The sequence below is a fragment of the Sciurus carolinensis genome, chromosome 6, assembly GCF_902686445.1.
Source record: "Sciurus carolinensis chromosome 6, mSciCar1.2, whole genome shotgun sequence".
Lineage (NCBI taxonomy): Eukaryota > Metazoa > Chordata > Mammalia > Rodentia > Sciuridae > Sciurus > Sciurus carolinensis.
In genome coordinates this window covers 116,403,464-116,422,466 of record NC_062218.1, presented here as the reverse complement: position 1 = coordinate 116,422,466, position 19,003 = coordinate 116,403,464, and the positions used below count along the sequence as shown (strand labels likewise).

At 31.2% G+C, this 19,003-nt stretch overlaps 1 protein-coding gene across 2 annotated transcripts in view; it reads left to right on the top strand.

Moving 5' to 3' along the window:
- The window catches only part of Snx2 (sorting nexin 2), a 72,087-nt gene extending 53,797 nt beyond the window's left edge, over window positions 1–18,290 (top strand). Inside the window, exons 7-16 of one of the 2 annotated variants that reach the window (XM_047556005.1) lie at window positions 152–230; window positions 5,242–5,317; window positions 6,234–6,347; window positions 6,601–6,694; window positions 8,216–8,421; window positions 14,888–15,031; window positions 15,483–15,494; window positions 16,241–16,321; window positions 16,443–16,514; window positions 18,130–18,290. In XM_047556005.1, coding sequence (XP_047411961.1) covers window positions 152–230; window positions 5,242–5,317; window positions 6,234–6,347; window positions 6,601–6,694; window positions 8,216–8,421; window positions 14,888–15,031; window positions 15,483–15,494; window positions 16,241–16,321; window positions 16,443–16,514; window positions 18,130–18,180 — 929 coding nt within the window. In that variant the 3' untranslated portion in view covers window positions 18,181–18,290. The remainder of the gene's footprint in view (window positions 1–151; window positions 231–5,241; window positions 5,318–6,233; window positions 6,348–6,600; window positions 6,695–8,215; window positions 8,422–14,887; window positions 15,032–15,482; window positions 15,495–16,240; window positions 16,322–16,442; window positions 16,515–18,129) is intronic. The other variant, XM_047556006.1, reaches the window with a different exon arrangement.
- The last annotated feature ends 713 nt before the right edge of the window (window positions 18,291–19,003 follow it).

Here is a 19,003-nt window from a genome sequence, read left to right as displayed (position 1 = left end):
TGTATCATGAGATTTAATATTTCAAAATGTTTTGCTTTAGCGTTTACAAACTTAGCTTTTTTATTAAGCTCAAAGTATATTTTAAATTGTGAAGAAATGATTATAAAAGACTTCCACAATAAAATCATCTCAACTCTCAACTTCTTCAAAGGTATGACCAAGGTTAAAGTAGGTAAAGAAGATTCATCATCCACAGAGTTTGTAGAAAAACGGAGAGCAGCTCTTGAAAGGTAATTCTAGATAGCAATATTTTATTACTCTCAGAAGTCTAATTCATTACTTTATATGGCACAACTGTATTTTAATGGTTAATTTTTTTAAATATACCACTTGATGCTCTTAAGAGTACTTTAAACTTATTTAAAAATTTTCTTTTAGCAACACAATAATGCATTTGTTGCGATTCTATTAATCCTCATTAACAGTCTAACAAAATAACATGTTTTACTTCATATACTGTAAGCAGGAATACAAATGTGTGAGTTAATTGAAGGTAGAATTATATCCTAGATGTAGAAACCAAGAGCACTAAGAAACTGCTGGACTTGTAAAAGAAAACATGATTGTTGTGATTGAGGATAGTTGATAAAAATGTTTGGATGGAACTAGGGTTGTAGCTCAATAATAGAGTTCTTGCCTAGCATGGGTGAGGCTCTGGTTAGAGTCCAAAACACCACAGGAACTAAAAAAAAGTTTTGGATAAAAATAATCCCACCTTGGTATTATTTAGATTCCTAGGAAATCATAGCATATTCATGTACTAATTCAATAATTTAGCTAATTAAAATTCAATTAAAATTTTATTTGGTATAAACATTCAGTACAATGAAAAATGCAGTGTGTTCCCCTCACTTTTGTGTATTAGATTTTCTTTTTGAATATATAATAATATTGGTCATTGTTAGAGTTGACTATATGATTAAAAGACTAATATATGTGCTGTCTTTCTTAAGAGCAACTATATATTCCCTATAGCTTTGAAAACTTGTCTTCATTGTGGCAGACAGGGAGTGGATGGGAGGAATCCCATTTCCAGAATCTTAACATTTTTTCCTTCCATGCTGTGCTTAAAATGAGAAAACACACGTGGAGCTATCCTTAAGGTCAGTTTTCAGAACATATGGTGATTACTTAGGCTTTAAATATTTTATTTCATAGGGATTTTATTTGTTTGCTCTTAATTTTCCCTTGTAGCTTAAAATCAGTGATTGAAGTGGGTAGGACAGGTTTTAGGATACACACACATATTCCACAAGCCCCACCCCCCCAGGGTACAAATTATTTTTTAAAACTATTTTGAGCGCTACTTATTTCTGATATTTAGTAATAAATTGTTTACATTTTAAGAAAATGCCCCAGTAAACTCAGGTTTAAACAACATGCAGTAAGGAAAACTAAACAAAATGCAGTTTAAAAGTCTTATGTTAGAGAATACTAAAAGGTGGGATTATATCTATGGAATCAGCAACTTCCCATGAAAAGAATTTAAATTGCAGAAGTTTAGGTTGGGCATTAGAATTAACTGTGTTGTAGGGAGGCGGATATAGACAGAATATTTTTAAGAATAAAGATACATGATGTTTTGCTTTGATTTTACTTAGTCCTTCCTGAAAATGTAACCATGACCCTTTGAGAAACCTTTCAAGCCTTATTTTTCTATGAGTAAATTTGAAATATTTCAGATGGCATGCTTGATAAGGAACTTAATGAAGATTTATTGTACCAAGGACATATAATTTGATTCTACATTCTGCTTTCTTCTAACTTGATGGCATTGTATAGTATTTACCATACCCTCCATGTAGTGTAAATCACCAAGGAGAGTTTTAAGGGAATATCGAAACTACCTGGTATTTATATAAAGATATTTTCTTTACTGATAAATGATACTTTTCAAATATGACCTTACTGAAATTAGTTGTGAAAAAAATAAATGAAATAGTATAATATATAAGGAAAAGTTCCATTAGGAAAAAAAAAAATGACTGCAGAAAAATATAAGCATAAAGGTACAGAAGCAAGGAAACAATTTCTTTAGTTTTACTCTCGTCCCATTTCTTGTATCATAGCCAGTTTTAGTTCCTGTCCACAGTTGTTTTATAATGTGTACAAGATTTTAAAACTGCATTTTTCTTACTCTTTTATATATCTGACTTATATAAGTGGTTTTGTGTGGCATTTAAAAATTTTTAAACATTAAAGTAGGCCTCTAGTAAGCAGGAAAATATTTCTTTGTGTTTCAATTTATTTAATATGATGGTGTTAATTTATATATTTATTTGTTCAACTTAGAGAATCCAGATGACTTTTTAATGAAAGGGTAAACATCTGTTATTAAAAGCTAGGAAGAGTTAGGAAGTAGTGAAATACCCAAGTACCACTCTCTGCCATACTCAGTAAAGTAAGCAAAGATTACTGATAAAGTATACCTAATATAGCTTGCTTGATTTTCTTGAGTACTTTATACCTTATCTTAAGATATAGTGAATTTATCTTATAGGTAAGGATACTCTTTGTCAAATATATACTTAGAAATTTAGAGAAGCATGATAATAACATTCAAGATGTAGAATCCTTTTTGCTTAAAGCCTGTACTATCCTATACTGTGTGACCTTGGGCAAGTTACTTAAATATAACCTACCTTAACATTAAAGTGTAAGTGAATCAGAATTGTGTTTATTTCAAATTGTGTTTATTCCAATTGACAAAGCCTAAATAGTTAGTATAGATTAGTTAATCTACTCTTTCATATCAAGAAATTTGGAGATAGGAAGCTGTTCAGGATTGTCTAATTCTTCAGGGAATACTAGTGCTTCCTTTTGATATCTGGAACATAACCATTTCTCATCAGTGGTCCAAAGGTCTGAATTAACCGCAGTAGTCTCCTAATTGGTCTCATTGCTTTCATCTTTAGCAGTTCTACTTTTTTTTAATATAGCAGCTAGCGTAATCCTTTAAAAATATAAATCACATCATATTAACCTCTGATTTCAATCAGTATAAGCCAAAGTCCTTATAACTGACGCCATTTATTCCTGACATGTACTTTTATTCAGTCTGCGATCTTCCTTGATCACTCACTGTGCTCTGGGCCATACTGATGTTTTTGCACTCCAGGAATTTTCCTACTTCTTAGTCTTTGCAATGGCTGCTCACTTTGCCTAGAATGCTTTTGTTCCTTAGGTATTTGCATGCTGACTCCCATACCTCCTTCAAGTGTAAATGTCTCCATGAAGTCTGTTCTGATCATTGGCTTCATTCTGACCTATTTAAATTGCCACCAACCATGTTGTATACCTTTGGTTCTGTACACCCTTTTTCATCCCTTCTTTTTTTATAGCACTTGCCACCTTTTCACATCCTACATAATTTGTTATATTTATTGTCTTTTTCTAAACTCTCTTTTCTTGGGGAAAAGATCTTAATGTGTCTTGTTGAATGATATATTGTAGGTACCCAGAAAAATACCTAACATATAGTAAGTGCTCTGTAAATATTTGTTGAATGAACAAATGAATTTTGTCATTCAAGACCCAGGCTCTTTCTGCCTTTCTATTCTCATCATTAGCACTTGTCTTCTTTTTTTCCTCTTTTCCCTTCTTTCTGTTTTTTGTTTTTATTTTTGTTTTTGGGAGGGGAGTGCTAGGGATTGAACTCAAGACCTCACTACATCATTCCTTTATATATTTATAAATTTCTTTTATATTAATTCTGAGTTGGTATATATGTATGAATGCTCATTGTTTTAAAATTCAGTTTACACTTCTGTCCTCAATCACATGATTTAAGCCACATAGGTGTTTTAGTTGCTTTTTCCTTAAAAAGAAGGAAAGTTTTACTATCTTTTTTCTAGAATATAATTTTCCAAAACTGTTTCCTTAGAAAGCTAATAAGTGGCAGGATGAAAAATGGGATCTGTAGTCAACTGAGTTTCGTTAACACAGGGTTTAAGAGTTATACCAGGCTTATTTCCTATAGGACTTCTTAGAGCACTAACATCATAACACATTAATGTGACTCTTAAAGGAATATGAATGTAATATATTTCATACATTTTTAGAGTGAATCTTTTTGATGGAATATTGCATAGGACTACTAATCTGCAAAACAAATCACTTTGGAAAACTTTTACAAATATGTGAGTGCCTGGTATTTTCCAGCACTGAGATGAACAACTTATGCAAACTGCCTTTAGGTAATACAGTGTAAACAATTAAGTAATTTATTTAATAGAATTGGGAAATTTTATTATTAAAATTATAAGTCAAATTCTAGTGGGAATATACCAACGTATTTTAAACTTAAAGGGTTAGTATTCTCACTTCATTTCTCTTGGCTTTATTACATAAGCAGCAAAATTTTTTTAAACCACAGATCTATTAAATGTTTCGTTTCTAGTGTAATGACTTAATCTGAACTGCTAATTTGTAATGAAGCTTATTATGGTTTTACATAAATGTATAAAACAGATTAACATTTAAACATTGGTAAGATAGTTATGATTGTTGTATAGAGTTTAGCTCTAGAGAAGGTGACCACTTTTTTCATAAACTAGGATTATAGGCATGTGTTTTACTATACCCAGAGGGAATAGTGATTTTGATAATAATGTTTCTTTTTTGCTTTTTCACTTCTACTTTGTGATATCATATTTACATAAGACATTTATCAAAAATAGCAAAAATTTAAAAATACAATTATTGAAGAAATGTTAGTTGTATGCCAGAGTTGATTGCGTAATTTAAATCCGCGGACAAGCAAAACATTAGAAGGCTGTTTCCCATTTTGGTAATGACAGCATTTACTCTTGTTAAGTTTAAATATATGTGTTTGTGTGTGTGTGTGTGTCTGTGTGTCTGTGTGTGTCTCATAGTACTCTAAAATTGTAACTGGGAACATATTAGTTCCACCTAAATATAAAATTATTGAAGTCTTACATCCTCTTAAAGTTCTAATACTTTACAGTAAGAAGTTTGGTAAATTTTTTAACCGCTCCCCACTTTTATCCTTACCCTCTGCCATTTCTTCTTTAATTATAAAAAAGGGTATTATATCAATTTTCAAAAGATTAAAAGTTTTTTAATTAGTAGAATGCTTTAAGATTCTAATTATAGTGAGGGTAGACTAATGGGGGGCAGATTGAATATACCTTTTCTACCTCATTTTTAAATTTTTATTCTTTTGAAATATAATTTAAAATAAAATACTAATAAAGGGAGAAATTTTACTCTTAAATCTAGGTATCTTCAAAGAACAGTAAAACATCCAACTTTACTACAGGATCCTGACTTAAGGCAGTTCTTGGAAAGTTCAGAGGTATTATTTCTACTTTAAATTTTTGTATATTAAGTTTCTCATTTATATTTGTCATAATTTATATAAGAATAATCAGTAAATAATTGAATTAATAAATGGAATAAGGCAGTGTTTTTTTAACCTAATGAATTACTTAACTAAATTACTAGCGAAATACCTTCTTTAAGTTGATACTTATAGGATGATCAGTCCCTTGAAATTTTAAAACCAGATTTAAGAGGATGATTTGTAAACTAACTTCGAATGTCCTAAGCTGTTGGTTAAGTATCTTGTTGAAATAAATTTATTCAGACTTCATTTTACACAAAGTTGAATATGTGTCTGCATTCTAGTATCTTTATTAAGGTTTTGAAATGCAAATTTGTGATTTGAAAGAGCCCAAACTCTAACCATGTCACTCATTATATTTGAGATGTTTGGTACATTTCAGACTTTAAAAAAAAAAAAAGCAGTTAAGAATTCTAATTGATACTGCTTGAGTTTTTTAAAGAATTATCTCAGAATTTTTTAAAAACTCAAAATCACACAATTCTAACTAAGCTTAGGGAGATTTTTCTCAAGACTTTCTTCTTTCCTTATAAACAGTTTATTTCTGCTAGCAAACAGGTGGCCATTGTTAGGGTACTTGGCAATTTCTTAATATGTTTTGACAAATGGTATTTGTTCCATCTAAATGTAAACGTGCAGAAGAAAAGCAAATGGAAAGTCTATTTTTTAAGTTTTCCTTTGAGAATGTACAAGTAGTGTATTTGAGAAATTAGATCTCACTATTGAAATGTATGAGAGTGAAGAAAATACAGCCTCCTTTTTTTTTTCTCTTTTTTATTTTAGGAAGGGGGGGCCATCCCTTTTGTGCCCAGTTAAACCTCTAGGCTTTTAACCGGTTTGTTTGCCCTTATTTGTCATTCAATTCCAGCTGCCTAGAGCAGTTAATACACAGGCTCTGAGTGGAGCAGGAATATTGAGGATGGTGAACAAGGCTGCCGACGCTGTCAACAAAATGACAATCAAGATGAATGAATCGGATGCAGTAAGAGCTGATTTTTCGACTTGAATAATGAGATGAATTAATGAGCCCAACAATTGCATTTTAAAGCTGTACAAGTAGAAAATAGGATATTAATTTGCTTATTGAGTTTAGTTCTCAGCTACATCAGTTGACCACCATGGTTATACATGGTTAATTTGTTACTTTAAAACAAGGAATGTAGCTTGGTATTGGTAACCTAATTTACAGTGGTTTGTTCTTCCTAAATTAGCCCCATTTTTCATTTTTTTCTTAGTGGTTTGAAGAAAAGCAGCAGCAATTTGAGAATCTAGACCAGCAACTTAGGAAACTTCATGCCAGTGTTGAAGCCTTGGTCTGTCATAGAAAAGGTTTGTTTACTTTGTTATTTGTATGTTTAGCATCATAAAGCTAATGAAAATATTTTATTTAAATGTTCCTAACAATGAATATTCTGAAATTATTAAAGAAGAGAGAGGAATAATAGAGTGTCTTCCAATTTAATTACTAAAAATTTTGCTTTATTTTGATCTAACGTCTGGCTTAGATGTAGAAGCTTATAAAAGTATGTTTGAATTTTGGATGAAAATTATTATTCATTTGATTAATTCTTTGTTGATGTATTTACAGTTTAACAGATGAAGATGTCTCATTAGTAACTTTGATTATATTTTAAAAATCGAGAGATTTCAAAATTGGTATTTGAAAATTTTCATGAAAGTATTTGTTTTGTACTTCTATTTCCTGGAAAACCCTTTGAAGTATTTTCTTCATTTACAAACCACAGTATTTAAAAATATGTTTTTTTGTTTGTTTGTTTTTGTTTCTTTGTGGAGGAGAGCATAAAACTTCCCAGAAATTTTGAGTTGTAATTTTGTAATCCACAACGAGGTGGGTTTTTTTTGAGGGGGCGGAGGGCATTTATTTTAAAGATACCAAGACTTTATCAGTTTTCCAAAATATTTAATAAGAAATTTAGTGTGCGACATTAGTATACATTTCATTAAGATAATTAACAGAAACCTACTAATACATTTATCATTGAAAGTAGTTTGTCATAACTTTGTCATTGTATTATCTTTCTCTTAGGGAATGGGCTTTATGGGTTCTTTTAGAAAATTTTGTACAATGTAGAGTAACAGCAATTTTCAGGCAATGTAATTGCTAGTTGTTGGTAGCCTCCAGCCTGTAAACATCTTTTTTTATTTGAAACATCCAAAATGGTCATGTGAAAAATCTGTTTAGAAACTCAGTTTTACTGAGCATTGTTACACAGGAAAGAAAAAAAGATGAAGGTTGACAGAATTGTACTCTATTCATACAGAATTTATTAATTCTACTTTATTTTTCTCTGGTTAACTAAATAATATTCTCATTAAAAATTGCAGACATTATTTTCAGTGACAAATGTTTAAAGACTGAAGACTGTAGTATAAATCAATCATAACCCTAATGCTTCTCATATTAAAAATTATTTTCTTGTGTTTTTTAGGAATGGACATAGAATGAGCACTTGGGATAGAAAAGGGAGAAAAATTATTATATTTATTTATTTAAAAACAATTTACAACCTGAAAATATAAGCAATAATTCTTCTTTTGTTTTCTTTTTTCTTTTTTGCAGTGCTGAGAATCAGATCCAGGGTCTTATGCATGATAGGCAAGCGCTCTACCACTGAGCTACATTCCCAGCCTCAGCAGTGATTATTAATTTTCAGTAGTTTTCTGAGCATTTTGCACTATTGCCTAAGGCATTTTAGTAACTATTTCTGTTAATTTAAAATATGCAACAGTTCATCAGTATATAAAATTTGAAGAGAATGTAGAAAATCAATGAAATATTTTATATTACCAACAAACATTTAAAGTGAGTCAATCCTTTTTTTATTTCAGAACTTTCAGCCAACACAGCTGCCTTTGCTAAAAGTGCTGCCATGTTAGGTAATTCAGAGGATCACACTGCTTTATCTAGAGCTTTGTCTCAGCTTGCAGAAGTTGAGGAGAAGATAGACCAGTTACATCAAGAACAAGCTTTCGCTGACTTTTATATGTTTTCAGAACTACTTAGTGACTACATTCGTCTTATTGCTGCAGTGAAAGTAAGCCCTGTTTTGCAATCTTTCTTGCATTCTCTTCTGTAGTTCACTTTAAAAGAATATGGTTTCCAATTAGGCATGTATGTAAGTATGTAAATTCCAATCCATAATAGTACATAGAAAATGACTAAGTGTTTTGTAACTTAGTGTTTAATAGAGTTTATATTTTTAAAAGATCTAAGAATGTTAGATAAGATAAAGTATTATACATTTATTATATATTCATATGTACAAGTTTACAGCTGACTATTTAGGATTTGCTTGCTCATTTTGCAGGAACTAAAACTACCTGTTAGACTTTATTATCATTAGTAAATTTGAGCATGTAAGAAAAAAACAGGATAAAGCCAGAAATGATTGCTGAAGTAAATATAGTTCATGAGGTCTTTAACATGATTCAGATTGCAATCAGACTTTCTATTTATTAATATGTATTAATATTTATTTATTAATATGTAGTTACCATATATCTATAGATGACACATGGGTCTAAATTAGATCATAGATTATGACCTAATAATAATGTTTAAATATAAATAATAAACTTTCTGAATAGTTGGGAAAGTAATCCAGTTTAACAAAGTACTATTCTGCCCAAATCTCCAAAATTCAGATACTTAAACTGAACGTTATGAAACATTATTTGCAACATATGAAAGACTGAATAACGATCAGTTTTATGAATTTTAGTTATCACAGGCTGAAGGGGAACTAGGTATTTACCCTTTACCTTGAATGCAAACATTCTAAAAAGTTAACAAGACCTTGTTCTTTGTTTTTTTAATGCAAAATTTTTTCAGCTGAAGTCTGTGATTAAATAATAATTCATCTACAATAAGGATATTGATACATTGCCTATTTATTGATGATTTTGTTTTTAAGATAACAATGACAGTTATTACTAGAAGGCTGTTATCAGTTCAGAATGGTGCTTGCTTAGATTTGGTTAAATTGCCAATTTTATTTGTATTTACCCCATTAAATATTGCTCTATATGGTTCTAGTAATTATTCTTTCTTTTCAGTTATTTAGAGATATTAGCAGTTTTTGGAGCATACTTTATTACATATAGACAACTTTCGATATACAAGTCAGTTTATGACTCCTATTTCTGAACCTCCTAGTCTCAGCTCCCAGTAGCATGAAGAACTATTGTAAAAATGTTTGTAGGTCAAAAAAACCTGTGGGTTCAAAAAGGAAAAGGGCAGTTTCTGTGAGGAATACCTGGTAAGAGGTAATCTGGGAAAAGATCCCAGCAGGAATGACCTGCCTATGTTGTTTCCTCAAAAACAACTTTCTGCATACTGCCTAACTCTGTGCTGTATTTCTGTATTTCATAAAACTAATTATATTCATGTTTTTCAAAATATTTTCTATAGAACACTGGCACTAAAAGAAGTACCACAGTCAGCTGAGTTTAGAAAATAGTGTATGCAGTAGTATCCCTGCTAAGGAGATTTAGAGTATATATAAAAAGTTCAGAACTGTCTAGTAATGAAAAGAAAATAAGTCATTTAACTGTCTGATCTAGAGGCTTTTAAATTAATATGTACAAGAATTCTTCCATCAGGTGTGATGATACACAACCTATGATCTCAGCCAGTCAGGAGGCTGAGATAGGAGAATCACTGATTTGAGGCCAGTCTCACAACTTACTTAGATCCTCAACATCTTAGTGAGACACTGTCTTAAAAAAAAAAAAAAAAAAAAAAAAAGACGGGTTCTAACTAAGTGGTAAATTACCCTTGGGTTCAATCCCCAGTACCAAAAAAGAAAGAAAAGTAAAGAATTCTTTTCCATTTAATATTTTTTTACATGCATAGAATATATTTTGGGGAAGTAGTAAAGCACAGATTCATATCAACTAAAAGATAGTTAAAGAACTGTGGTCAAGTACAACTTGAGAGAAAAAAAAAAGTGTAACTTGAGACTGAGCTAGGTGTGTAGCTCAGTGATAGAGCCCTTGCCTAGCATGCATGAAGCCCTGGGTTCAGTCGCCAATACTACGGCGGGGAAAATGAAACCCTTTCAGATTGGCTTTCTTCTAAAACCTAGCTCAGGTCAATTGCACAAGAGTTGAATTATGGGAAAGAATGATGGGTAATTTTGGGGGGAGTTTATTTTTGTTTTATTCGTTGCTTTGAATTAATTCGCTTTTTGTAAAATGTAATACAAAGACATGACAATTCATATAGCTAAAAAAGGTAAATTTCCCTTCTCCAGAACTGTGACATCTATTCTGTGGCCTCAGGTGAAAACTCTGAAATTCTTGTGTATCTTTTCAGAATTAGCTATGCATGTATATGAAACTAATTCTCTCTTTCCCCCTCTCCTCTCCCTCCCTTCTCTCCCCCCTCCTTCTTCCCTTTCTTTTTTTTTTTCCCTTAAAAAGGAATATACTATATGCACTGTTCTTTTTCATTCATTCCATTTTAGAGAGGTCTGCATATCAACATAGTTAGATGTGTTATATTCTTTTTAGTAGTTTTGTAGCATTCCATCATATTGCATAAATGTACCTTGAATTTTTTTAACTAGTCTAGGCTTAAACAATAGCAAGTATTTTGATAGTAACTCTGTAGATGTAAACTTCCTAGAATGAGAATTATCGAGGGGTATCCAACTTTATATTCCAATAAATATTACAAAATTACAAAGAGATCATACTTTATACTACCACCAACATATGTGTTCCTTTTTCTCCTACCCAATGATGAAGGGGTTTGTTTTTTTGTTTTTTGTTTTTTGTTTTTATAAGTTGTAATTTCTTTATTTAGTATAAATGTAAGCATCTTTATGTACAACATCCTTTTACTTTTTTTTTTCTTTTTGCAGCTCAGGGGATTAAATCCAGGGGTTGCACCTGCTAGACAAGTGCTCTACCACTGATTTACATCCTCATCTCTTTTTATTTTTTCACTAACTTACCTGGGCTGACCTTAAACTTGTGATCCACCTGTCTCAGCTTCCCAAGTAACAGGGATTTCAGTCACATGTAACCACATCCGCTACATTTCTTTTTCTATGACTATATTAATGTTCTTTGCCCAGTTTTATTTTGCTTTTTATTATGTCTATCACTAAAAACTGCTTAATATTGACATTTGTTTTGTTCATATCTAGAGTACTAGCCAGGCCTGATAGTGCATGCCTGTAATCCCAGCAGTTTGGTAGGCTGAGATAAGGAGGATCAAAAATTCAAGGCCAGCCTCAGCAATTTAGCAAGGCCCTAAGCAACTTAGTTGAGACCCTGTCTCAAAATTTAAAAATTCAAAGGGCTGGGAATGAGTGCTTCTGAGTTTTTAATCTGTGGTATGGAAAGAATGTAAAAAAAAAAAAAAGAGGAAGAAGAAGAGAGGTACTTTACTGTGATAATTTTGAAACTAGGAGTTCTTTGGGGATTAGAGTATATTTCTAAGAACATAAGAAATTGAGGCCTAACCAAAGAGAAAAATGTTACTGATTTCCAAGTATTATTTAAGCCTGGCTTTATACTCAGGAACCTCTTCTTTTGCACTATTTTATAGTACATGCCCTCTGATATTTAGCACTACATATTTTAGTTACTATAACTGCAGGCATTATTGAGTATTGGGCTTCTGAGAACGATTAGAATAGGGCTAGAGATTGGAGACAATGGTTTTCAATGCTTCTTTTCAGGAGAGCACTTCTTTGTTTTTTTGGGAGATCCTAAGTTACAGAATATGTAAATGTTTATAATAGTGTATGTAAATACACGAACACACACTATTGTTTACCAAGAAATTTAAAAGACTTATTGTTTGACTTATTGCACCCTTTCACAACCCTAGGAAATAGGATAGCATACTTTCAAGGTCACTGAATTTAAATATTGTCATAATTAATTAAAATTGCAGCACCAGATTTCTTGGTGGGTTCAGATACTGTTCCATATCTGCAACCTTGACTGACCTAAAGTAGCTTGCAAACAAATTTATACCATAAATTGGCAAGGGATGGAGACCCAAAATGAATAATAGATGTAAATCTAACCACTCTTATAGAAAAGGTTAGTTTTATTAGGGTAGGTTAGTATCTTCACATACAAAAAGAAACATTAAGTTATGATTTAATTGATTTAATATAGCATTGCTAGAACTTTGAGTATGATTCTTTTTTATTTTCTGTCCTTTTTAAACATTAGAAAAATGAAGAAAAGGTTAATTTGTATCATTAAGGTTCTTTTTTTTTCCCCTAAAATAATCTACTTTAGTGTTTTCACCTTATAAAGTGCCTGCATTTGTACTACAGTAAACATGATGGCTCTGAAGTATTTTGACACAATAAGTGGGATAGGGACAAAATGATAGGGACCAATGAAGAAGCTAGTATATAAATTCTAAGAACTTAAACAGATGTTAAAATTAAAGGACTTTTTAAAAAAAAATCACCTTTTGTCCTATATTGGGTTGTATTTTTTTCCCTCTTTTTGGTACTGGGAATTGAACCCAGGGATGCTTAACCACTGAGGTGCATTTCCCAGCCCTTTTTATTTTTTATTGAGACTGGGTCTCTATAAATTGATGAGGCGGTCCTAGAGCTTATGATCCTCCTGCCTCAATTTCCTGAGTCACTAGGATTACGGGCATGCGCTGCCACACCTGACCTAGATTGGCACATATTTTAAGTAATCAAATTGTTATTGAAGAGAAGAGTTAATAAATGAAGAACTTATGTGTTCTTATTCCTAGAGAAAAGCTGAGCCTAAAATCTTAGTATTACTTTTTTTGTGTACGTGTGTTTGTGTATGTGTTTCTTGTAAGAGATGAGGAGCAGGGATTATTTCTTTTAAATTATATTGACTTTTAAAAAACCATTTATGTTCGATGTATCACTTTTTTGACTTGGATTCAAATTAATTTGACCAAAATGAAGTTAATTCTTAATGGCCTGGAGTACCTGTAGATAAGGCACTTTACTGTTTCTTGATTCAAAAAGGGTTTTTTTTGGTTGTTGTTGTTTTACTGTTGATAAATTAAAATAACTTCTAGTTCACCTAATTTATTAATGTTTGTTTCATTTTTCAGTTAGGAAATACTTAAATAATATACCCTCAACATCAAGCCAGAAAATAAATTCTTAGTAGATCCCATTCTATCAATTGCCGTTTTTTTTTTTTTTTTTTTTCAATGATGGGGATCAAACCCAGAGCCTTGTGCGTGCTGGGCCAGTGCTTTGCCACTGAATTACATCCCCAACCCCTCCATCAGTTTTTTCATAAGATTTCTAATTATTCTTATGATTCTATACTTCCTTTATTTCCTCCATTCACTTGTTCTTGCTCTCCCAGATCCCTTGAAACAAGTTGTAGATTTGGTTGACTTCTAAGAGTTTCTTTGTCAACTTCATTTAGTTCTGCAGACCAAATATATAGATCGATATATTATTTTGGCTTTTTCAACTTGTGTTTTATTGACCCCACTCCATTTTGTTAAAACTTTTTTTTCTTTTGAGGTATTAGGATTTGGGTGCCTACCACTGAGCTACATCCCTCAAACCTGTTGACTCATTCATTGCAATACTAGATTTTTGAACCTCACTATACCCTCAACACGGTTTTTTTTGTTTGTTTGTTTTTTGAGACAGGGTGTCTCACTAAGCTTTCCATACTGCCCTCAAACTTGGAATCATCCTGCCTCAACCTCCCAAGGGATTGCAGGCATTTGCTAATGCACTGGCTAAACCTTTACTTTTAACCAACTTGTCTTTTTTGCTACTGAATTCTCCTCTGCCACATTTTTACTGGGCTTCCTGTTTTACTTAAGTTTCCCATTCCTGAGTTTTTTCCTGTTTTACTTATTGTTATTATTTTTTTTAAATTTCTGACCTGCTTCGAACACTTAAATTTGTTGTGGTTGTTACCGGGGATTGAACCCAGGGGCATTTAACTGCTGAGCCATATCCTCAGCCCTTTTTTGTATTTTATTTAGAGGCAGGGTCTTCCTGAGTTGCTTAGGGCCTTGCTGAGTTGCTGAGGCTGGCTTTGAACTTGCAATCCTCCTGCCTCAGCCTCCCCAGCTGCTGGGATTACAGGTGTGTGCCACCACGCCTGCCAAAAATTTGTTTTTGATGATATTTAATAGGAAAACTTCAAGTGTAGATAAAACACCAGCATTTTCCTAGTAAAGACATTTTTCTCAATGCATAAAACTGTTAGAAAAAAAATAAATTTTATTATCAACCACATTTAAAATCTTGAAGGCTAGTAAAATTGGTTTTGTTTTTGTTTTGCTTTTTTATTCTGAGCTATTTTTCATCCAGTGAATTTTTTGTTTTTAAGCAAATGAATATGGAAAAATTTTTTTTGATATTGGCATGCTTATTTTCACTAAGTGTTTTAAAATAGTAGTTAAATATTTGGTTTTATTACTTTCAATATTATAGTACTACTAGTGTAATGAAGGTTCTTCACAGTGTTCCTTAATACCATTGTGTCATTTGCTTATAGGGTGTGTTTGACCATCGAATGAAGTGCTGGCAAAAATGGGAAGATGCTCAGATTACTTTGCTCAAAAAACGTGAAACGGAGGCAAAAATGATGGTTGCTAACAAACCAGATAAAATACAGCAAGCTAAAAATGAAATACGAGAGGTGATTTTTAAATACTTTATTTCTTTACTCAGATTTTTCATGTCATTCATATATGCATAATTTTTCATAAATTTTTTTCTGAACCATTCAGCACTTAGCTATTTCTCCATATTTTTATAAACTGTGTTAGAATTGCTTTAACATTGTGATCATCATTAAAATCTCCAGAGCTCTTCTGTTACCTACACGATTATGAAATAAAGAAGCATACAAGGAAACAATCTGAAATTAACCTTTACATTAATATAATTATATATTTCTTTTTAAATGGTTAATTTATTAACTTCAGATGATAATTTTGTGTCCAAAAGTGACTTGAGAGATAGATCTATCCCACATTTAGCTGTACAGGCAACATTATCCCCCATATATATGTATTATATATGGTATTTTAATAAATTTGTATAAGTTTATTATAATTTATACACTTTTTTTGCCATGCTTCAATAAGGAAATTGAAGAGGTAGGACAATCTTTATATTACTAAAAATAAACGAACCTGCTCTTTGAAGAGTATGTACCAGTGTTTTGGTTACATAGTGGGGAAAATATCATTTCATTGCTTAAATTTTTAGTTACTTTATTTTACGTGTTTCATTGGTCACAAATCACAACATTCTGTTGTTTTCATACTGAATTTAATGTTTATTGATGTGTCTTCAATAGACCATAATTCCACTTTTTTGTTTTAATCAAGCCATTTTACCATTACAAAGTGTTTTTTAAATGTCATATGTTTTTCCTATTTTAGAAGTATCTTCATGGCATATAAATTGTGATGAACGTGTATTCTTGAAATATATATTGTCAATATATTCTGAAATAACTGATACTACAAAAAATGAGAAAATGGCACTGTAACATTGCTAATATATTTGGTAGTGAATTTTATATTCAAAATCTTTCCTGAATTCATATCTTACTAAGCTGTGGGCATTATGGTTCATTAAGTATTGCAATATTTTAATCTTGAATAAATTTAGCAACAAAATGTTAATGAAAATAATTGACATGTATTTCTGCCACTAAAAAGTGAGATACAACTTGGATGCTAAATTGGTTTCTGCCAGTATTGAGCTTTTCTCAGTGTAATTTTTGAATGTTATGTTTTAAGTTCAGTGAATGATCATGATAGCTAATACTATAATTTGTTCCAGACAAAAATGAATTTTTTTTGTTTTTATTTTTTTCTTTTGTTTTTTGTATTAGTGGGAAGCTAAAGTACAACAAGGGGAAAGAGATTTTGAACAGATCTCTAAAACAATTCGAAAAGAAGTAGGAAGATTTGAGGTAAGTGTAATGGTTTTGTACCTTTCTTAACATGGTCACATTTTGCTGTGTTTTATGAAAAGGTTAAATTTAATTTTCTACTAATGGACTTTTTTTCCATGCATTTTACTTTGTTTAACAGAAAGAACGAGTGAAGGATTTTAAAACTGTTATCATCAAGTACTTAGAATCTTTAGTACAAACACAGCAACAGGTAAGCTTTTTTAAAATAACTTCTATAATTTGTTCTCAGTATATTTTTAATTTTCAAGATGATGATTAATGAAATAGACTTTTAAGGTCAGAAAATTATAAGAAATAGAAAGCTAGTGACAGAAAAAAGAAAACATGGTAATTGGTTAAGTATCTCAGGGTATCTCAGGTCCTGTTTGCCTTTACTAAATAGTAGGCAGAGATCACTTCCTGATGTTCGGCCTTAAGAGACCTCAGGGACAGCTTTCCTATTTTTATTTCTGTCTTTCTATTTTTATTTTTTTAATGATCAGATCATTGTGAGTAAATGCTCATAGTAAATTGTTCTCTTCTGTAATAGAAACTAAAACTAATTTTTTAAAGTTTTTTTTTGCTTTGTTTTAATTTTTACTGTTTTGTTTTTTATTTTGTTTGGGATTGGTGATGGTTAATGCTGCAAGTGGCATTTGTGTCCTTAACTAGAAAAGATTTGGTTTTAGTGATACATTAAATAAAAATCTAGGAAAAGAAAAGAAAATAACAGATTTTTTGGTGTATTTTAATATAAATTAATGTCTTAAACATAAGAATTTCTTTCTCTAGTAGTTTTTATGTTTTTTGTTTTGTTACCAGAGATTACCCAAGGGTTCTTTGCCACTGAGCTACATCCCTAACCCTTTTTTTTGTTTGTTTGTTTTGAGATAAGGTCTCACTAAGTTGCCAAAGGCCTTGGTAAATTCATGAGGCTGGCCTTGAACTTGTTATCCTCTTATCTCAACATCCCAAGTCACTGGGATTACAAGTGTGTACCACCATGCCCACCTCTGGTAGTTTTTAAATATGTGAATTTGGAAACTTGTCCATATAAAATATAATGATATTTTTAAATTCAGTGAAATGCCTTCAAATTATATTAGGTTTTATAAAAGTTGTTTGTGAAATTAGATCTTTTTTAAATAGGAAAGTAAGTCTCAAACTTATTTTTAAAAGGTTTGTTTTAAACATAACTTTAATCCCTTTTTTTTTCATCTTTGTTACTGGATATTTTCTTCCTCCTTTTATCCTATCCCTTTTGCCTAACAATAACATAAAATGTGAATATCCAATGAATTAAGAGATGTTTCCACTTTTCTGTTAGAAAAGATCATCATAATTGTATTATTTAAGGGTAGTCTTTTTAAGTATATAGTACCTATATGTTTTTATGTACAGTTTTACATAAACTGTAAGGTATTAGACTTTTAAAAATTACGTTGATTATATCAAAAACTGAAATTAGGGGTTATTGATGTTTTAAATGACTTATATATGAATTATTTTAATGGACTTTAGGTAAAGAACTTAAATTGATCTTTTTAAAGGAACCAGACATCCCCACAATGGGGTTTTGTTTTCCTTTTTTTCTTTTTCTTTTTCTTTTTCTCATTTTGTGGTACTAGGGATTGAACCCAGGGCCTTGCACATACTAGGGAAGCATTCTGCCACTGAAGCTGCATCCCCAGCCCAAATATGTACAATGATGTGTCAGACATTAGTAAATATTATTGTTAGTTACTTATGTAGATTTTTAAAAGCTATGTTGAATGTATACATAAAAGTGATGAGCTAATAAGATTATCTTTTATTGTCATCCACAGCTCATAAAATACTGGGAAGCATTCCTACCTGAAGCCAAAGCCATTGCCTAGCAATAAGATTATTCCTGTTAAGAAGACATTGGATGTTTGTTCCAGTCATGCTGAATTCCACAGTGAAATCGTTTAAAACCATCTAAATAAACCACTATATATTTTATGAATTACATGTGGTTTTTTACATATATATACATATATGTATATGTGTGTGTGTGTTACACACACACACACACACACATATATAAACACACTCTGACATTTTATTACAAGCTGCATGTCCTGACCCTTTTTGAATTAAGTGGACTGTGGCATGACATTCTGCAATATTTTGCTGAATTGAACACTATTGTGTCTTAAATACTTGCACTAAAAAGTGCACTGCAAGGCCAGAAAATTTTACAATATTTTTTTCTTTATATGTTCTGTAGTACCTTACCCTCTTTATGAAGTGAATTATCAATGCATTGATTATTGTTCACTTATACATTCCTGTACAGAAATTATGATTTTGTGATTACAGTAATAAAATGATATTCCTTGTGAAGTATTAGTAACAAATTATTTGGGTATGTAAACATATTAGGGATCTTTTGGATAGAAACATTTTCTTCTAAATGTGTATAATTGATGCTGGGATAACTTATTTTAATTGACAAAAAAAGCTGAAATCTTTCATTATTAATGAAGCTTATAAAATTTCTGATGAGATCATTACAAATCAAAGAACAATTATCTCTTCGTTATTTTAGGTAAAGAGAATGATTGTCTTTGGTTATTTTTAACCACTTCTATCTTAAGTGCCTGATTTAAGAATTAAGAAAAGTGCTTATGAGTTTCTGATACAAGCCCCATGGATTTTGCTCATCTTCTATTATCT